Below are 18,724 nucleotides of genomic sequence, written 5' to 3' on the forward strand. Positions count from 1 at the left end.
CTCTCACGTTCATAAACACATTGAAACAGTTACAGATGAGCTTGTTTCAGTCTCAGTAAACCTTAATACCATATCATGTAAATATTAGCATTTCTCATGGCACTTTGACGAGCGTGCCATTAGCAAGGCATGACTATAAATCAAAAATGTGTCTTCCTTATGCTCACATTTGCCCGGAATCTGCAAAACATCCTGCAAACACCTCTCTAACCGTAATAGTAAGAGCTCCTGACGAGTGAGTCATGTCTCGTAAATGAAATTACAAGGTCAAGCCCCTCATGGAGGTGAACTTTTGTTGATCTATAGACGTTGTTGCCTAACAGGAACCGTTTCCTCTGTTTTTGCCCATACTTCATTTAGATTTCCTTTGGTTAAATATACCCCGCTTCCCTCCTTAGAAGTTGGCTTCCTTAAATACACACCTATAAAAACAGAAGTCCCTAAAGAAAGGGAATCCTGGAGAATGAAGAATGGGAACCTCTTAGCTTGAGAGTTAATTAAAAACAACAATGTGACTGCAGTTCAGACAAAGGCAGTTCCCGCATGACAAGAAGCTGTGAGGTTTGTTTTAGAGACCAAGGTCATGTAGGCATGTAGAGTCCTTAACAGTGTAATCTGGGGCTGTGTAGAAATCCCTGACCAAGTGTCACATATTTTATAAGCACTAAGAATAATGGTGCCTTACAATTACACTTGTGAGGTCATATTTTAGACACGGAAAGACAAGTACAGTAACCAAGATACGCTTGGTTGTCAGTGGTTTAATGTACAAAATTGATTAAAGGGCCTTCCTTTGATTGGCCTTTTAAGTTGGTTTGCACACCACCAAAATACGGGGACAGGGGTCCCCGTATTTTGGTGGTGTCCTAGTTCACATGGGGCTGTTGGCTTACTCATGGTGGCCTCCCACTAGCCAATCTGGCCCCAGAAGCAGTTCGTCAGAATACACACCTGGCAGCGCTGCATTATCACCTTCTGAGGTGATTGACACCCCGCTGTTCTGAGCGGTAAGATTTTAGAGAGAGTCCCCATCAAACATGCATGATATTTACAAACCATCGTCGCTGCCCTGTGGCCTCTGAGTGTTACTGATTTTATCTTTATATATATTTTAGTCATTGGTCACAATGAGATGGTTTCTGTTTAGTTTCACTTTTGCACTCATGAATCCGCAAATGGATGGCATCTTGAAGTGGCCCATTTTGGATGCTGGGTGTGCTATAGATTCAGAGGAGTCGTTCCCAAATGGGACAGTGACATTAGTCTTGCTCTGGCCTTCATTCCATGTTTTAATTAATTGCGGTTACAGTGACTTTAACAAGTTAAATCACCATACCAACATATGTTACCTGTATACCTGCTCACTCAGTGCTGCTCTGGAGAAAATTATCTGCTAACTGTTTAAAATGTAAAAGCTTTAAAAAGCAAAAGCTTTTTGTCTTCATTAAAGCCACTTTAAAAATACAGGTTTTACTCTTAGCTGGTTTGATGTGACTGACGTGTGGTTTTTGCACCCTGTCATACATTTAAACTTCAGATGCTTGTGACGTTAACAATGCGAAATTGCCTTGTGGGCTAAATGATGGGTGTTGCAGAAATCTCTCCGCTCTAAACACATGCCAAAAATAAAGGCCAGTGAACCCCTCCATTAGTGTTTCTAGAATTAACTGTTCAACCGTCTTTTCCTCTTCACCCTCAGCTGGGCTTCACAGACCTCAACATGGCGGAGTTTGCAGGTTCTGGCTCCACTGTGCGCTGCTGTTTGCTGGAGGGATACGACACCAAGAACACACGGCAGGACAACTCCATACTGAAGGCAAGGGGATGGGTATTCAGTGACGAAAAAAAACATTGGGCATTGTTTCTCAAATAGGTCTTTATTTGGAACATTTATCTTGGTGAATGCTAGAATAATCTTAACACCATGTGAATAAGGAGAGATTAAGTCCGTTCGTGGTATGGACATGGTAAGAGTTGTAACGTGTTATACATTTTAAAGGTTTTAATCAGGCACGCAAACTCCTCACCTTTTGTCGAAATGTGCCGTTTTGAAACCAAAATGGGTCACCCATATGAGTTGTGTAGATCTGATGAGAAAATATTTTGGGGGGGGGGGCACAATGGGCCTACCCATTTTATTTACAGAGTTCTCTCCTCTCTAGCATGACCTTTGCAACTTTACAACTGGGTTACAGTATCTATACAACATGTATGCTTAAAGAAAGACCCCTCTTACACTGTATGTTTCACAGCTTGCCTATCTTCTCACCTTTTTTACCCCTGACCAATGCCTGAAGCAAGCTCGATCATTAACTCTGAGACTTTGACCTTTTGACATTTGACCCTTTCATTGATAACTTCCACTAACCAAATTCAGTCAGAAGTGGCCAGATTGGGAAAAGGTAGAGGATCAATTGTCCCTTTGTCATGTAAAACTAGTTAAAAACTAGGTTTGATTGAATGCTTAGATTTTTCTGTTGAAATGAAAATATATTTTACTAGCTAAAACGCGTCTTTAATTTGTCAAACTACAGATAATTGATCAGCACGTTTTTTGTAATTGTATCTGAATGCTGAGCAGTCCTTCTTTTCCAGTTCCTCAATTGAATTTTTATTTTCGGGTTATAGACTGTTGGTGGTTGGACTGAACAAAATTAAAGATCACCTTGAGTTTTGGGATGTTTCAACATCTTTTGTTTTAGGTTGAAAAATTATTTTTTTTAAATCAGAGTACCCAACCAAAAGACAAAAAAATAAGCAATTTTAAGACCTCACCTCAGGATTCAGGAAATGATGATTATGAGTTAGGCATTTTTAACCACTTGCTGACATTTTATAGACCAAAGCATGAATTGATTGATTGAGAAATTATGAAGTTCCATTCAAAATGAAAGTAATTGTAATTATTCATTGGTTCCGAGTGCAAAGCTGCCAGTTTCAGTTGCAGCTAAAGCAATTTAATGTCTCTGTTGGTGAAAGAGGCTCTGGTTTATTCACTGAGGAGTTGAGGAACTCTGCAGCGCCACCCAGAGATCATTGACACAAACTTCTCTGTGAAACAAAGAGCCAAGATGGTCACGAGCAGTTTTGTCATCTCATTCCTCTGGTAGACTTCATGTGGTGACGTTGACATATCACATACGTCAGTGAGCTTGCTGGGAATTTACTCCATGCTTATCATTACTACTCTATAACAAAAAAAACTTTACATTTTGAACCTTTTATTTTCCCCAGATGTTCTTTGACTGGTCTGGGCTGACTGGCGATAAAGCAGAGGATTTGATTATCCCCATGTGGTATATATTATAGAGTATGTAGATTTAATCTCTGTGCAGGAATGTAATCAGGTGTACAGGGAAGGGAAAGAACCTGCATTACAAAGGAAAAAGCCAGCAATTACACAACTCTGGAAAAGATTTCATTTTGTAAATGTTACAGATGTGTGTGTGTGTGTGTGTGTGTGACAAGGGGATGAGTACTCTTGACATGGCAGTAAAACAAATATTTTTGCTGTTGCTGCCAGTTTATATTTGGATGCCTTGCAAATGAAAAAGTGATGTATGGTTAAACTGTGAGGTCACATTTCTTTTTATTTATTTATTTTTTCAAGGTGATCATCGGGATGACCCTCCTGTCTGGAGATCCGTGTTTTAAAACGTGAGTAGTTGAAATTGTGAATATATAGTTTGAATGGTGTAGCGCACATTCCACCGCAGAGCCTATTGGTCTAAAAATGAGTGTGGAAACCATTTTTTTTAACATTATGACCTGATGAAGGTTGGACAGCGGCTGAAATGTTTGTCTGTTTAAACAAATGTGTTGTTTGGAGTCAGTGTACAGATGTTACTCTTTTCCTTGACAGTGGTTTCTAAAATCTTAGATGTTTTTTTTTTTCAATCTTGACAAACTTGATATTCCTGCTTTTGTGTTTTGTAGTATGTTTTGTTAGAAACACTGAATTTCTGGACTCCGGGTGAGAATTCCTTTCATTTTGTAAAACAAATTACAAAAAGGCAAAACATGTTACTTCTGTGTTAACAGTAATATCAATATGTTACTATATATGTTACTAGTACTAGAAGGATCTGACCTTCTGTATGGACACATGAATAAATACACTGTTTACGGAAACTGAATCGCATTTCACCACATGTAAGTGAACATATTTGTTGATGGAGTTTGTCAAAGATCACAGGTATTTATTGGTGTCTTGGTATTTTATGTGCATTTGTAACCTTTTTAACCAGATTGTTGAACTCCACGGTCAATAAAATTAATCTTATCCGAGCGTGCCAAGCTACACAGAACTGCATCTGTGCAGCTCTGCAGCTCTGCATTTAATCTGTTCCAGACTGATTAATTTTTTGGGGCGTTTTTTTCCCTGCAGGTCTCCCAGCACAGCAAAGTCCATCTCCATCCCAGGACGAGAACACACCCTGCAGCTGGACTGTAAGGGGGAGGGAACAGCCGAGCCCGGGCCTGCTGGAGGGATTTCTCTGGGCCGAGCCGCCAAGCCTCGACCCTCCATCATCAGCTCAGGTACAACTCAGAAAGATTGTACTAGACGAGACCAGAAAAGGACGGGTTGTACTCTGAGAGCAGGTAACTTTTTGGATCTGGTTCCAGGCTGGCAACAAACCCTGTTTCTTTAATTCAGTGGTTTCCAAACTGAGGGGTGTCCCAGACTAATTAAGAGCACTTCAAATACCAGGACAACTAAAATGTTACTTGCCAAAAAGACATGGAATTAACATGCTTAGGAAACATTGAGGAAAGTATTCTTGAGACTGGACTGTAGTCCAACCTGCCTCGACCTCCCTCTCAGCCTGATGTGTTTGAGAATGAATCAAAACTTCCTGGAAGAAGTTCGAAAACATTTTCCTCGCATGGAAAACTAGCTGGCAGTGTTTATTTGTTCAGTCTGAATTCAAATGAAAAATGAAATGTGTTTTTGTTCCAACTTGGGAAAACAAGTTGAAAGGCTGAGGTTGTTCGCAGTACTGAAGCGTCTGGTTCAGGATTCTGTCCAAAACAACTATCCAAATTACAAGTGCAAATTTTCAGCCACAAGCCATGAATGTCCAAGAGTATTCAAGGTTTTATTACAACTTATTAAATTTTTTTTAACAAAAGCAGTTACTTTAGTTTAGATTAGATTGATTGGAGTGAATACTTGCCAACATATACAGTATGTGGTTGTGAATTACATCTCCTGTGAGTCAGAATTTGCTGCCATCACTGAGTTCTGCATCTCTACGATGAAAGTAAACAAAGACTGCTTGATGTCTGATCCTGCAGCAGAGTTTTGAATTTTTAAGTAAATATGAGTTGTTGACGGTGTGTTCGTCTTTTGATGCCTTCAGGTCTACTTGAAGAATCCGAATCGAACCAGTCTGGTCATGCAGAAGTCTTCCAGTCTGGTCACTCTCGTAACTCCAGCTATGCCAGCCAGCACAGCAAAATCTCAGGTACAAGAATCACCAGCCATTATTTCACGATGTCTTTTTGTAGTAGATGTGTCTTTCTAATATAGGGATTTATATATTTTATGTATCCTCTAATTTCCTAATTATTTTGTAGGAAATTTTCTTGAAAGAACTGCTTAATTATAATAATATTTATTTGGTTGTTATTGGACCTTTAATTGGAAACGTTATTCTATGACATGTATATTTGTCAAAGTTTACATTTTTGCATGTCCAGCTGTCCAGCTGTACACTGACAGGGGTTCCTGTGACCCTGGGAGCTGTGTTGTCAGTGGCAATGGTTCATGATAGCTTTTCGTCAGGCAAACTCGTCCCAGGTCAGGGGCCAGACAAAAGACAACTGCATTTTTTTAAGGGTATCTGGAGTCACTTGTCTGTTTCATGGAAGAGATGCGCTTCAGTTTTACAAATGTACCAAGTTTGTTCAAGTTTAGCACTCAGTGAAGTGTTGACCCCATAGGCAGTCATTTAATTGACACAAATCTACTTTCTATATGTTGTAAACTACAACGATCTATTTGTAAGTTTTACAATGAACTCTGTAGTTTCACAGTGAGCATACAGAGCTACAAGAGCAGTCAGTACAAAAAAAACCACCGTTTTCTTCTTGTGTACTTCGTAAGGCCAATTTATGCTTCTGTCGAGTCTATGCTTTTGTGAGCATTTATAGCATTTTTGAGTTTAGCTACTGTTGTTGGTGCTTCTGTAGTAGTTCTTCCTTCTGGTATGAACACTTATCTTAAGTGTTAAGTAAACATACTTATATTACTTTTCACCTCTGTTCTACAATGCCGTTATTGACCCAAAGTGGGCCACAACTGTAGCTGTGATATTTTATAATGTGTCATGTGTCCCTGCTGTCCTGCAGGCTACAGCACTGAGCACTCCTGCTCCTCCAGCCTGTCAGACCTCACACATCGCAGGAACACCTCGACAGGAAGCAGCACCTCTGGGGGCTTGGGCTTTTCTGCTGACACACCTACAGAGGGTGACAAGGATGCTGGACGACCAGAAAGACCCCCTCGACCCCCACGCCCTGTCTTACCCCCTAATAGGCCCTCCAGGTACAGACGCAGAGTAGTCTTTAGTCAGTGTGTTAAAGGATTGCTACAATTTACCCTCATCCTACTTTAGATTTACATAAAGGGCAACATGGAACAACAAATGTATAACGTTCTACTTCTGTCTTGTTCTAACAAGAGTTTTCTTGTTCTCTTCTTCTGTTTCTTGTATTTCAGGAGAAAGCTGGACTCAGTGGAGAGTCAACCCTCTTGGGTAAACGATACTCGCATGGATGCTGATGACATTGTGGAGAAAATTGTCCAAAGCCAAAACTTTGCGGATGTCAACAACACTGAAGGTAGAGTGGCGGTGTAGATCGCTGTAGAAAAATCAGATTACATCATGATCGGCCGTCAAAATAGCAGTTTCATATCAACCTTTGGTGTCGGTGTGGTGTTTGGGGTGGATGGTGCAGTGGATAAGATATTGAGGTTCAATCCCCTACGGTGACACATCCACCAATGTGTCCCTGAGGAAGACACTTTACCCCTAGTTGCTCCAGAGGCGTGCGACCTCTGACATATAGAGCAATTGTAAGTCGCTTTGGATAAAAGCAAAATAAATGAATGAAATGTAATGTTTCTTCTTCTAGAAAAAGGACCGTAAAGGTCCATAGCAGTATTTAAAACAGCATACAAAGTACAAAGCACTTGGTCAGAAGCCTGTTCAAGCCCATGTACACTAAAGATATTAAATCTTCCTGTTAGATCAAAAATCACAATATAAAACAATCTTTTAAAGAGGTCATATTCAGGTTCAAAATCTTGTTAAGGGGTTGTACCAGAACAGGTTTACATGGCTTCATTTTCAAAAACACCATATTTTTTTTCATACTGCACATTGCTGCAGCTCCTCTTTTCACCCTATGTTGAAGGCTTCGTTTTAGCTATGGAGTGATGCATCTTACCTCTACAAGATCTTTGATGGGAGTTGCACATGCGCAGTTCTTAGTCAAGGACTACTAGCCAATCAGAAGCAGAGTAGGGCGGGTCCTGAAAAGCCTCTTCGGTTCAGCTGTATATGTTCCCCATACCAATTTAGCAACATGGACTGGAGCAAGATTTTCAGAGTGGTGAGTTATTAATCTGTAACAAATGTATCTTTCATCCATAAAGTTTTGACTGAGCTCTGTCTCTACATCACAGTAACAACTTTATGTCCATTGCTGCCTGGAGGGTAGCTAGTGTTTGGAAGGGAGAGGAGAGGCAGTAGGCGGACGTCTTGTCACTGTACTGCAGCTCAGAGTGTTTTTCCACCGGTGTTTTTGAAGTTGTGTCGGACTAGCAGCTTGGAGAGCATTATGACGCACATTTTGCTGTGACATCACAGGGATCAAAGTGAAAAGGCTGGACTTCAAACGAGCTGTTTTAAAGCAGTTCAGAGCAGAGTTTTCTGTGGGAGATGGGAACTCCCTTTGGGCTGGACTTTGGACTTAGCAAACCTATTACATGCACAAAAAAAAGATATATGTATGATGGAGTGGAGTTAAACACTGAGAACTCACACCTTCATCTGTTCTGTAAATAATAAATCTGTCACAAATGCCACACTGGCTCAGGAAGTAGATTGGATGGTGGTTAGATACCCAACTCCACATTAGGGCTGAAACTAATAATTATTTTTTTGTCAGATATTTTCTTGATAATCGATTAGTTGTTTGGTCTATGAAATAGCATAAAATGGTGACAAATGTCGATTAGTGTTTCCCAAAGCCCAAGACAACGTCTTCAAATGTCTTACTTTGTCCACAACCCAAAGATATTCAGTTTACTGTCACAGAGGAGTAATGAAACCAGAAAATATTCACATTTAAGAAGCTGGAATCAGAATTACCTCCCAAAAAACTATTAATCAATTATCAAAATAGTTGACAAAGAATTTAATGGACAACTAATCGATTAATCTTTGCAGCTATAGACCTCATGTCGGAGTGTCCTTGATACTGAACCTCAATCGGTGTGTGTGTGTGTGTGTGTGTGTGTGTGTGAATTTTAGTAGAAGCTCTCTTCTTTGCTAAATATATAGCCCCTTTCTTCCGACCATTCAAAGCTCTTTTAAACTACGTCACATTCACACACTGATGGCAGAGGCTAATGTGCCAACTGCTCATCAGAAATAGAAATTAACATTGACAAACAGCAATTTGTGGTTCAGTATCTTGCCCAAGAACATTCCAACACCTCCCCTGATCTTCTGATTAGTGGGCAGCCCGCTTAGCCTCCTGGGCCACAGTCGCTCCTGCTGTAGTTTAAATGATTGGAAAATTGCAGATTGCACCTTTTTAACAGGTGTTTATACACTGTAAGCACATTCGAACAGAATGAAATGATTGGCTGCCTACCTATCTGCATGCACACTCCCCTGTACACTCACTGCACGTGTGGGGAGGCCTGAAGGGAGGAAGTGGGATTTTTTTTTTGGTTGGATACTTTCAAAATGTAGCTTTCTCTGGCTAGTTTCTCCAGCTTTCCAATGTAACAGATACAAACAAAAACATGCTGCTTGGAGTATCACACAATTTATTAGAAAAAGTCAGTTAGTTTGTTTCTACTGTATTTGCTAACTAACAATCTACTTTCAGAAGTGCAAAATGAACGCAAACAGGGCTTTGTTTGATTTGTGAGCTTCTTGTGGGTCTCTCACTGTCAAGCTTTTAGAGTTTTCTGGCAGAGGACGATGTTGGTAGGAGTGTTTTACGGGTAGTCTTAACTTTGAGAAACACCAGCAGTGATGATGTCATTGGCTACATATCTTCAACATGGTCTCATTTGTTACAGGGAATCTATTCATGTGAAGGTCTAACAGTTAATGTGACTGCATGTTATTGATGTATAAATGTGGAAACCACGCCTTCTGTAACTCCTGCACCATCTTTGGACGGAGCTCTCCGTCGGTTTACCAGCACTGTGTTTTATCTCCTTTTATTGTCTGTATGATGATGCCTTCTGGTTTCCGTCAGCAGCTGTTAACTTGCTTTCTGTGTTTCTGGCTTTCAGACAGCAACCTGCGTCTGTTCGTCAGCAGAGATGGAACCACTGCACTTAGTGGCATCAGGCTTGGAAACAGGTGAGATTTTGTCACTTTCTCTATCACTTCCTCCTCTCATTGTCATTGTGATGTCACCCGTTGGTTTGTGGACTGCTGTTTTGAAGCCTCGAGTTTGGCCATCAGGGCCCCGCCATGTTGATTTTTTGCAACCAGCGGCACCGGACGTGACCATATTTGGACGAGACTGTGCAGCTAGCTAGCTTGCTTAGCTAGGTGCATCTGTAATTCACGTCATTTTAACCGGGATGATAATTTTGTAGGCTTATAACAAAGCACCTCCTAAAAAGCTTTTTCAACGGCGCTGGTTAAATTTACACAGTGCCTTGGGTACGAGTCACTCTAGCCTGATTGACAGGTCGCCATGGTAACGACTTGTCAATCACAGATAGTCCTGCCCTGAAGCATACTCTGCTTTATGGTCTATTTTCCTCTAAATGGAACCATAATTTACTAAATGAACATCATGCGATTGAGATCATAAAATCGTTATGAAAGTGTTTAATAAGTTAATAAATGAGGTGAAAAGTAGGGTAATTTTGCCAATATTTCTATTGGAACCGGACTTCTTTATGCAACCAGAGTAGTCGCCCCCTCCTGGCCGTTTGATAGAATGCAGACTTAAGGGACTTCGCTTCTCAGACCGGAAGCTTCCCGCGTAGCTAAAACATGTCCCTAGATTTTCAGCATACCCGTGGCTCCCAGACTCCCAGGTGTTGTTTGTTAAATAAGTGTTTTTTACTGTCCATGTTTGAATTACAATATGGATAAAAAGTGAGGGAGTGCAGATTGTAAAGTCCTTTGAGGCAAATTTGTATATTTAAATAAAATTGGCTTGACGTGACAAAGAGTAGCTAAGTGAATGATTTTGGACACTGCTTCACTGTAGCCTCCTACCAGCTTACTGTACACATGAACACATTCGCTCTCATAATATAGTAACTGTCTTGGATGATACTCAGGGATCATTCGCATCAACATACTTTTACAAAAATCAATATGAAGTTTTTTCTTTTCAAAACTCCCATCATAATCCACCAATCCACACCAAGTCTAAAACCTTAAACCACTTAATTTCAGTTGAAAACTCATCCCCCTTCCTTATGACTTACATCAGTTTGATAAAGTTAACTGTAATTCAATTTACATGGTGAGCTTTAAAGAGATGTGTAAACTGTGTTAGAGTTTAACCCTCCTGTACATCAAACACACTAATTAACTTAACACATGCACACTGTGATTATTGTCCCTGTATGTTTGGATCCTTGCAGGGTGTCTGCAGGCGGGTATGAGCCTGTGGTGATAGAGAGCCATTAAACCGTGACCAGCAGGGAGGCGACAAGTTAAACTGTGGATCGTCTCGTCTCTTGTCTCGCTGGTTTTCCTGGAGCTTCAGCCGGTCTGATGCCGTGAGGGGAAAACCTCGTCAGTTTGCACTTTATGTGATGTCTGTTTGTCCTCACTCCGTTCAGCTTTTTTTGCGATCTTGAGGGCGACGCAGAGTGAAAGCACCAGTGCACAAAACATTTCTCTCAGACTGCCATGTGGTGTGTTTACCTGCTTCTGTGTTGCAGTAACTACTTTTTGGATGTGAATTTAGAAGTTCAGAGATGTCAGGCGTCACACTTTAATTTGATCTGTTAAGTGATAAAGACAAAGACACCAAGATCATCCACGTGTCCCCAAGTTATTGTTACAACCGATACTCTATGCTAACTGTTCTGGTAGTGTCTAGCATTAGCCAAAATAAGCATATAGCTTTTAAAATTACTTAAATTGTCATTGTCGTATGTCTGAGCTAATGCTAATGTGCTGCTGTCACTTTAGAATTTCTGCGTCCCAATTCCATACTGAATACTAATGCATGCAGTATGTAATATATACTGTTTGACATAGTACTGTTTTGTCAGTAAGTATACAAAAAAATCAACACTCTTGACATTTTTAAACCGCTATGCTTGAATGCTGTTTACCTAGATCTTTCTGTAGCTGCCTCACTACCACCTCCAATTTATTAGACTATTTTGCAGCTATGAGAAGTTCCTCCTTCACTTCCTTTCTTCCTTCGCGCATACTTAATTTTGTCACTTCAACAGTGTCAACTCACTACAGACCTGCTTAGAATTAGTATCTTACATGGAATTGGGACACAATTATTTTGTGCTAGCAAGTGTAGGCATGGAGCATGCTATCAATTTGTATTGTTTATGCAAAGAAACTAGCATGCAGCACAGCAGGGTCTTGTTAGGGACAGTGTTTATTAATAGCTATTAGAGTTTATTGCTGTTACCACTCAAGAAAGACCACAGTATAATCCACATGGTCCGTGTTCTCCACCATAAGTGTATAGAGCACATTTAAGCCAAAGTTAACAATTTCACTTTCATCAGCACAGTTCATTCTTTGTATTTGTTTATTCTTCAGATTATTATTATTAACCCAGATATGTTTCCTTCTTTCTTTCTTTGTCCTACTTTCTGTAATCTACTTTATCTTTCTAAGCAATGTATCATAACAACTGAATGAAAGAACCAGAAAAAGTGCCTAAGGAGAAACAAACAAATGAAGAGTGAACTTTGCTGACTTGGAAACTGATTATTGTTCAATCTGGGCCAATTTCTTTTTTATTTAGATTTCAGGGACCATCTGTGGAGAACATCTTGTGTGTGAGTAATGAAACTATATTGAAGCCAGTTACAGTCATATGAGAAACTGCTGTTATCACTGTCAGTGACAGGAAGTTACTAAGGCTCAGCTGCACAGCAGGCTGGACTGAGGTTACTTCATGATGTTCCGGGGATGTTTGGATGATAATGGTTTTCATGTTTATGCTCACTTCCGGTAACAAGCCAGCCAATTTACTATAACCTTGATTTATTCTTCTAATGTCAGAAAACATTTTACCTACAACTCATGAAGTGTGATGTTTTCATCTGTACCAACAGTTCTTCTGTTGTACTTAGTCATTTTTCTATGGTCGCAAATTTCACAGCCACAGATATTAACAGCGGTTTCACTGGGAATTTAGTAATAATTTCAACACATATGTAACATGTTTTTTTTCTCTTCACATTGTTTTGCACCTGTCAACAAGAATCATATTGGCTTAGCTGTTTTAAGATTTAAGTTGATGTGAAATGTTGAACAGAACATGGTTTCATTCTAATTTTGATTTAGCAGGGACACCTTTCTACCTTTAAAACTTTCACAGCAAAACAGGATAAAATAACTTTCTGTGCAGTTTACACAAAAATTCCTACATTGAAGTGTATTCCACTGACTGAATGTGATCAAGAGTTTAGAAAACCACTGAGCAGCTTTGAAGATGCAGAAACTCTGATTCGCTATAGTTTTTTCCTTTTGTTTGTTCCCTGTTGATCAGGGAAATGCAGTAGAACCACTTTGTGCCTGTAACGTTTCTCTTGAATGACCCTAATGCATCACGAAAACTGTGATAACAGAGTGATGGTGATGGTGAGGAGAGAAATATTGTTTCATTGTTTTTTGCTTCTTTATTCTGTTTTCTGTTTGTGTCAGTCATGTTGTAACTTGCAGGTGTAGCCATTTTGGAAATCCCACTGTGTACTCGCTGCATGTATACTACTGCTGCTGCACTGTTGCTCTATCTCCATTATCTCCATTCAGCCTACACACTAGACTAGATCTGTGGTACAAACTGTTCTGGTATCACTTTGTCCAATCGAAGAAGGAGTGAACTCCATGAAGAGGGATTTCTGCAGTGGCTATGACTGTAAAAGTCTTTGTTGCCCCCTGGTGGAGCAACGGCCTGCCATTAGGTTTTTGCAGGAGTCCCTGCCTTTTAGCGTTTACAAGGATGTTTACCTCGAGTTTGTTTACAGCTGTCTTCAGATGAGCAAACACCAAAGAGGCCGAACAAAGTTTCTGTAGCTCTGACAAGAAGAGGAATTTTAACGTTGGAAACCAGCTGGCTGGTTGATGCTTTTTTTAGAAGCAAGTTTTCTGTTTGGAGTTTGAACTCTGCAAACTTGCACCTGAAGATTTTTATCTGGTACAGAGTCTTCAAATCTGAAAGATGTCAGTCTGAGAAGTTATAGTCCCCTTTCAAATGTAGGTCATTTTAATTTCACAAATATCATTGATGAAGTTCAAGATTGAAGTTTATTAAATAACATCTATGTTAAGATAGTCTAGGAGGAATTAAGTCTGGGCCTGCAAGTAATAATCATTTTTCTCATCAATTTAATCTGGTAGTAATTCTCTTAATGAATCACTTAGTTGATTAATCGTTTAGACTATAAAATATCAGAAAATAAATTCCATAGTGACAACTTCAAATGGCTTTTTTGCTTGAACAACAGCCCAAAAATGAAACCTATTAAATTTAACACTATATAAAACAGAGAAAAACAGCAAATCCTTGCACTTCACTATCTGGAACTTGCAAATGACTGACTTTGTGCTTGACAAATAACTGAGCAATCAGTTGGTCATTAATTTTCTGTCGAGCAACTAATCCATTTGAGCCATGTTTAGCTGGACCAGAAATAAAATAATCCTTTTGGCAGACTTTTACAAGATAAATCAGCTTTAAGACTCTGTTCTTTATCAGTAAACATTTTAGCTTTTTTTCCACTGAAGCTGAAGTTTTTCCGCCTTTGTCGTTTTCATATCTTCATCACACTATGCTGATTGAATCCAGCTCACTATAAAGGTTGAATCACTTGTCTTTACACTACCCTGTTTGTATTTTGCAGCTGTATGTTTATTAATCACATGGTTACTTATTCTCCCATTTGGGGATGAACCACTGATCGTATAGTCTGAATTTGGGTTTACATCACCGCAGCCTTTAGTAGTCCTTTAAAGCATTTATTTATATATTTTTGTCCCTTTAGAATTTTTTTTTGTCTGGGGGTTGGTTATAAGCTATGCACAATTCACCTCCCTAAGCTTTTGGTTTCTCTAGTAATTATAACAAATGATTCTATTTTAACAAAGCTAGTATAACCTAAATTTATAGACCTAAATTTACAGTTAAAGTTGTAACTGTTGTTCCAATCACCACGTAGTTACTGCAATCTTTTGTTTGTTTTTTGTGGTCTTTCTGCAGAAATTACAAATAAAAAAAAGCTAATCTAAGTTTGTTTCTGTCTCATGTTTTTAATCACCAGTGTTCATGATTACATGAATCTCTGTCACATAGGACATTAAATACTGTAACTGACAGCAGCTTATGTGTGTTACCAAGAAGAAGTTTGTGCATGCGGTGTTATACTGTTGCCAAGGTGATGTCCTCTAATATTTCTGTGCATTTGGGGGGTTATTGACATGAAGTGTTTATATTCTACAATTATACACATTTTCTAAAGAGTGATTCCTCAGGAATATGTTTCAGTTGGGATGGAGTCTTGTGGGAATTAACAGTGATTTTATTTTAAGTATTTAGATCCTTCACTTAAATAAAAATACCAATACAGCAATGTAAAAAAAGTAAAAGTCCCGCATAAGAAATCCTGCTTACAGTTGCAGAAAAAGCTTGTGAACCCTTAAGAGTTACCTGAATCACAACAATAGACCAACACAGTCTAAAATTAATAATTCTCCAAAAACTAATTTGAGTCAGGAGTCAGCCAACCTCGAGTCCAATCAATGAGATGAGATTGGAGATTGGTTAGAGCTGCCCTGTCCTATAAAAAAACACATTTGAATTTTGCTATTCTCATAAAGCATTGCCATATGTGAACCATGCATCAAACAAAGACCTCTCAGAGGACCTAAGGTTAAGGATTGTTGACATTAGGGGACCACAATGGAAATAAGTTTGTAACTTTCTTGTGTTATCCTCAACAGTTGTGATGAATGTATATTGTCAGTGTATAATGAATTTATTTGTGTTACTGTCCAATAGAAAAACAAATCAAAATCAAATTAATGAAGCTGGACAAGGTTACAGAAGTATCTCTAAAAGTCTTGATGTTCATCATTCCATGGTAAGACAGATTGTCCATGAATGGAGAAAGTTCAGCAATGTTGCTACTCTCCCTAGGAGTGGCCGTCCTGCAAAAATGACTGCACGAGCACAGCGCAGAATGCTCAATGAGGTTAAGAAGGATCCTAGAGTGTCAGCTGAAGACTTACAGAAATCTCTGCAACATGCTAACATCTCTGTTGACTGCTAAGATACATCAAACACTGAACAAGAATGAAGTTCATGGGAGGAAGCCACTGCTTCTTAAAAAACATTGCTGCATGGCAGAGGTTTGTACAACAGCACCTGGATGTTCCACAGCACTGCTGGCAAAATATTCTGTGGACAGATGAAACCAAAGTTGAGTTGTTTGGAAGGAACACAACCCTATGAGGAAAAAAGTCACAGCACACAAATATTAAAACCTCATCCCAACTGTGAAGTATGGTGGAGGGGGAATCATGGTTTGGGGCTGGAAGGGTTTCTATCATTGACAGAAAAATAAATTTCAAAGTTTCTCAAGAGATTTTGCATCAGGCCATCTGTCCAAGGAATGAGGAGTGGTTCAAAATTCCTCCTGAGAGTTGTTGAGGTCTGATATGCAACTACAGGAAACGATTGGTTGAGATTATTGCTGCCAGAGAAGGGTCAACCAGTTATTAAAAGGTTCACATACTTTTCCCACCCTGCACTGTGAATGTTTACACTGTGCGTTCGATAAAAACATGAAAACATATAACTGTTTGTGTGGTACTATTTTAAGAAGCCTGTTTTTATCTATTGCTGTGACTTACATGAAGATCAGATCACATTTATGACCAATTTGTGCAGAAATCCAGGTAATTCCAAAGGGTTCACATACTTTTTCCTGCGAATGTACGGAAGTATTAATTGCAACATGTACTTAAAATATCAAAGTAAAGGTACACATTTTGTACACTTTGTCATCTTTTTACTGATTGTTTATACTGATGCATTAGTGTGTACTTCGTAATTACATTTGTAGCTGGTCAAGGTATAGCTACGTTGAACTACTTGATATTCAGCTAGTAGTGAAATATTGTTATTTATTTAAACATTTGGTTGGTGTCTTGTCAAAGCCAGAGAGAGTGTTTTTAAAATCCTTTTATGAGGACCAGGTTTTGAGGACAGCTCCACTTCTTCCAAGGGCTGTTTAAGGGTTACGGTTAGGTTTAGTAGGGAATGTATTATGTCAGTGAGGGTCAGTACAGAAGAACAAAGGCACGTCTATGAAAAGGGGGATGACTAAAAGATGAATGTTAAAACCATTAAGAAATTGTACCTGAACTCTACAGATGGCCACTTTAGTTTGTACCTTGTCAACAAACCAAAAAAACATTTTGGTTAAACCTACAGAATTTAAAATTCTCAGTCTCCAAAGTTAATGGGCCAGGCCAGAATTTGGTGTCACCTAAGGTGACAAAATCTTTTTGGTACCAGTTTGTTTGTAGGGTCTATAGAAGTACTTAAGTAAAATATGAACCATTTCAAAAGAGTAGCTTTACTAATTTTTTGGGACAATCATTGTTTTTGCCATTATTGTCCTACTGTATCTGCACAGTAGGTTTGTGTGAAGTCTATCGTAAGAGGTAGCCATACATGCTATATGTTGACATACTGCATCCATACACTGCCGTCGCAAGAAGGTCTGCTGTGTCTCCCAGCTCAGTCTCAAGAGCATGGAGGAGATACTAGAAGACATGCCGTTACAAAGGGATAGCTGGCTGTAGAAGGGCATCAACCCAGCACCCAGCGGGAGGCATATCCTTGGAGGGTTGCACAGACCTTCAAGACCAACAAACTATACAATGTCCAGTAAAGATTTTGAACTTTGAACTATTTCGTTCATTGAGATCTGATGTGTGTTTTCCCTTCATTCTTTTGAGCAATGTAGTTTATATAGTATATATAATGCAACAATGATAACAGTTGCGGTAGTTTCAAAACCAGATTACTCCACCGTACTTAGTTATACAGATAAGCTGCCAGCATCATCTAAAAGGGTGAGTCCTGCTGTTTATTTAGATGTGTTTTCCTTGGAGGCTACAAGTACTTTGCTACTTCTTCAGCTGACTCAGTTGTGTGAAAATGAGGGAAGAAATTACCAATAATTACAACTTTGCTGAATTGATGCATTTTCAAAACAAGATTACTCTGACCTGCTTAGTTCCACAAAGGTACTAGTGTCAGCCCCACCTCACCCTGCTCACACACTATTTATATAACAATAACTTTAGTAACAGATGTAAAATAGAACAAGGGGAGCATGTTGCTCTCAGAAGGAGGTAGCTGGAAGGAGCACTGCTGATGCACTTTGTACAACCTGGACGAGTAACTAGTGTAAATTTATATATTTATTAGTATAATATTATCACATTAAAAAAGTATAATGTAAGTATAATATTAATATATTTATAGGTTACATTTCTTTGGATAGTCAACCTTCAGATAGTTTATGTAGTATAGTGTAACATACTGTGTAACATGTAACTATTTTTTATTTAAACAGCTTATTAGCTGAGATTCAACAATTCAACTGTTTGACAAATGAAACAGTTTTCTGATATTATATCAATGTGGTTAAGGTTTGATTAATGTTAATGTATTCATTATAATTTCAGATAATAGTAGATCTATACCATTTAGTTGACCACTAGTATAATAATAATTCCAGTTGTGCATTACAAAACCTTCATTATTTATGGTTGTTTTCCTTTATTGAATCCTTGTGCAAGAAAAATGCTCTGAATGGTGGTCAGTTTTCATTTGTTAATACTAATTACTAACTCGTCAATAAGTCATTGAAGGCTGATTTCTGTGACAAAGTTACCACTGACAAAATGTTGACATATCATCTAGAGATACAGACTTAAAAAAAATATCTAATTAGAATTTGCCTTGGGTGGTACCAGTTAGTTAGGGGAAAATTTCTATGACATGCATCTATGACCTGGCATCATCAAACATGAGATGTATGATTCTCTTACTCCAGCAGAAGGGGGTGCTCTGCACATTCTTTGACATTGATCTAACATCAACAATGCAATGTGATTCATTTCAGGCTGCAGGCATGGTTCAGGCTTTGGTTTGCAATGATGGATTAAAAAACTGTAGTGTTTTGTACAGATTGCAAGTCATACTTTGTGTCATCGTGACTCAT

At 38.9% G+C, this 18,724-nt stretch overlaps 1 protein-coding gene across 1 annotated transcript in view; it reads left to right on the top strand.

The window, feature by feature from the left end:
- fam102aa (family with sequence similarity 102 member Aa) overlaps positions 1-14,714 on the top strand; it is a 41,821-nt gene extending 27,107 nt beyond the window's left edge. Inside the window, exons 5-12 of the mRNA XM_046034599.1 lie at positions 1,700-1,816; positions 3,611-3,657; positions 4,388-4,539; positions 5,364-5,468; positions 6,355-6,550; positions 6,725-6,846; positions 9,545-9,614; positions 10,865-14,714. Of these exons, the coding sequence (XP_045890555.1) occupies positions 1,700-1,816; positions 3,611-3,657; positions 4,388-4,539; positions 5,364-5,468; positions 6,355-6,550; positions 6,725-6,846; positions 9,545-9,614; positions 10,865-10,910 (855 nt within the window). The 3' untranslated portion in view covers positions 10,911-14,714. The remainder of the gene's footprint in view (positions 1-1,699; positions 1,817-3,610; positions 3,658-4,387; positions 4,540-5,363; positions 5,469-6,354; positions 6,551-6,724; positions 6,847-9,544; positions 9,615-10,864) is intronic.
- The last annotated feature ends 4,010 nt before the right edge of the window (positions 14,715-18,724 follow it).

The sequence above is a fragment of the Micropterus dolomieu genome, linkage group LG21 (assembly GCF_021292245.1).
Source record: "Micropterus dolomieu isolate WLL.071019.BEF.003 ecotype Adirondacks linkage group LG21, ASM2129224v1, whole genome shotgun sequence".
Taxonomy (NCBI): domain Eukaryota; kingdom Metazoa; phylum Chordata; class Actinopteri; order Centrarchiformes; family Centrarchidae; genus Micropterus; species Micropterus dolomieu.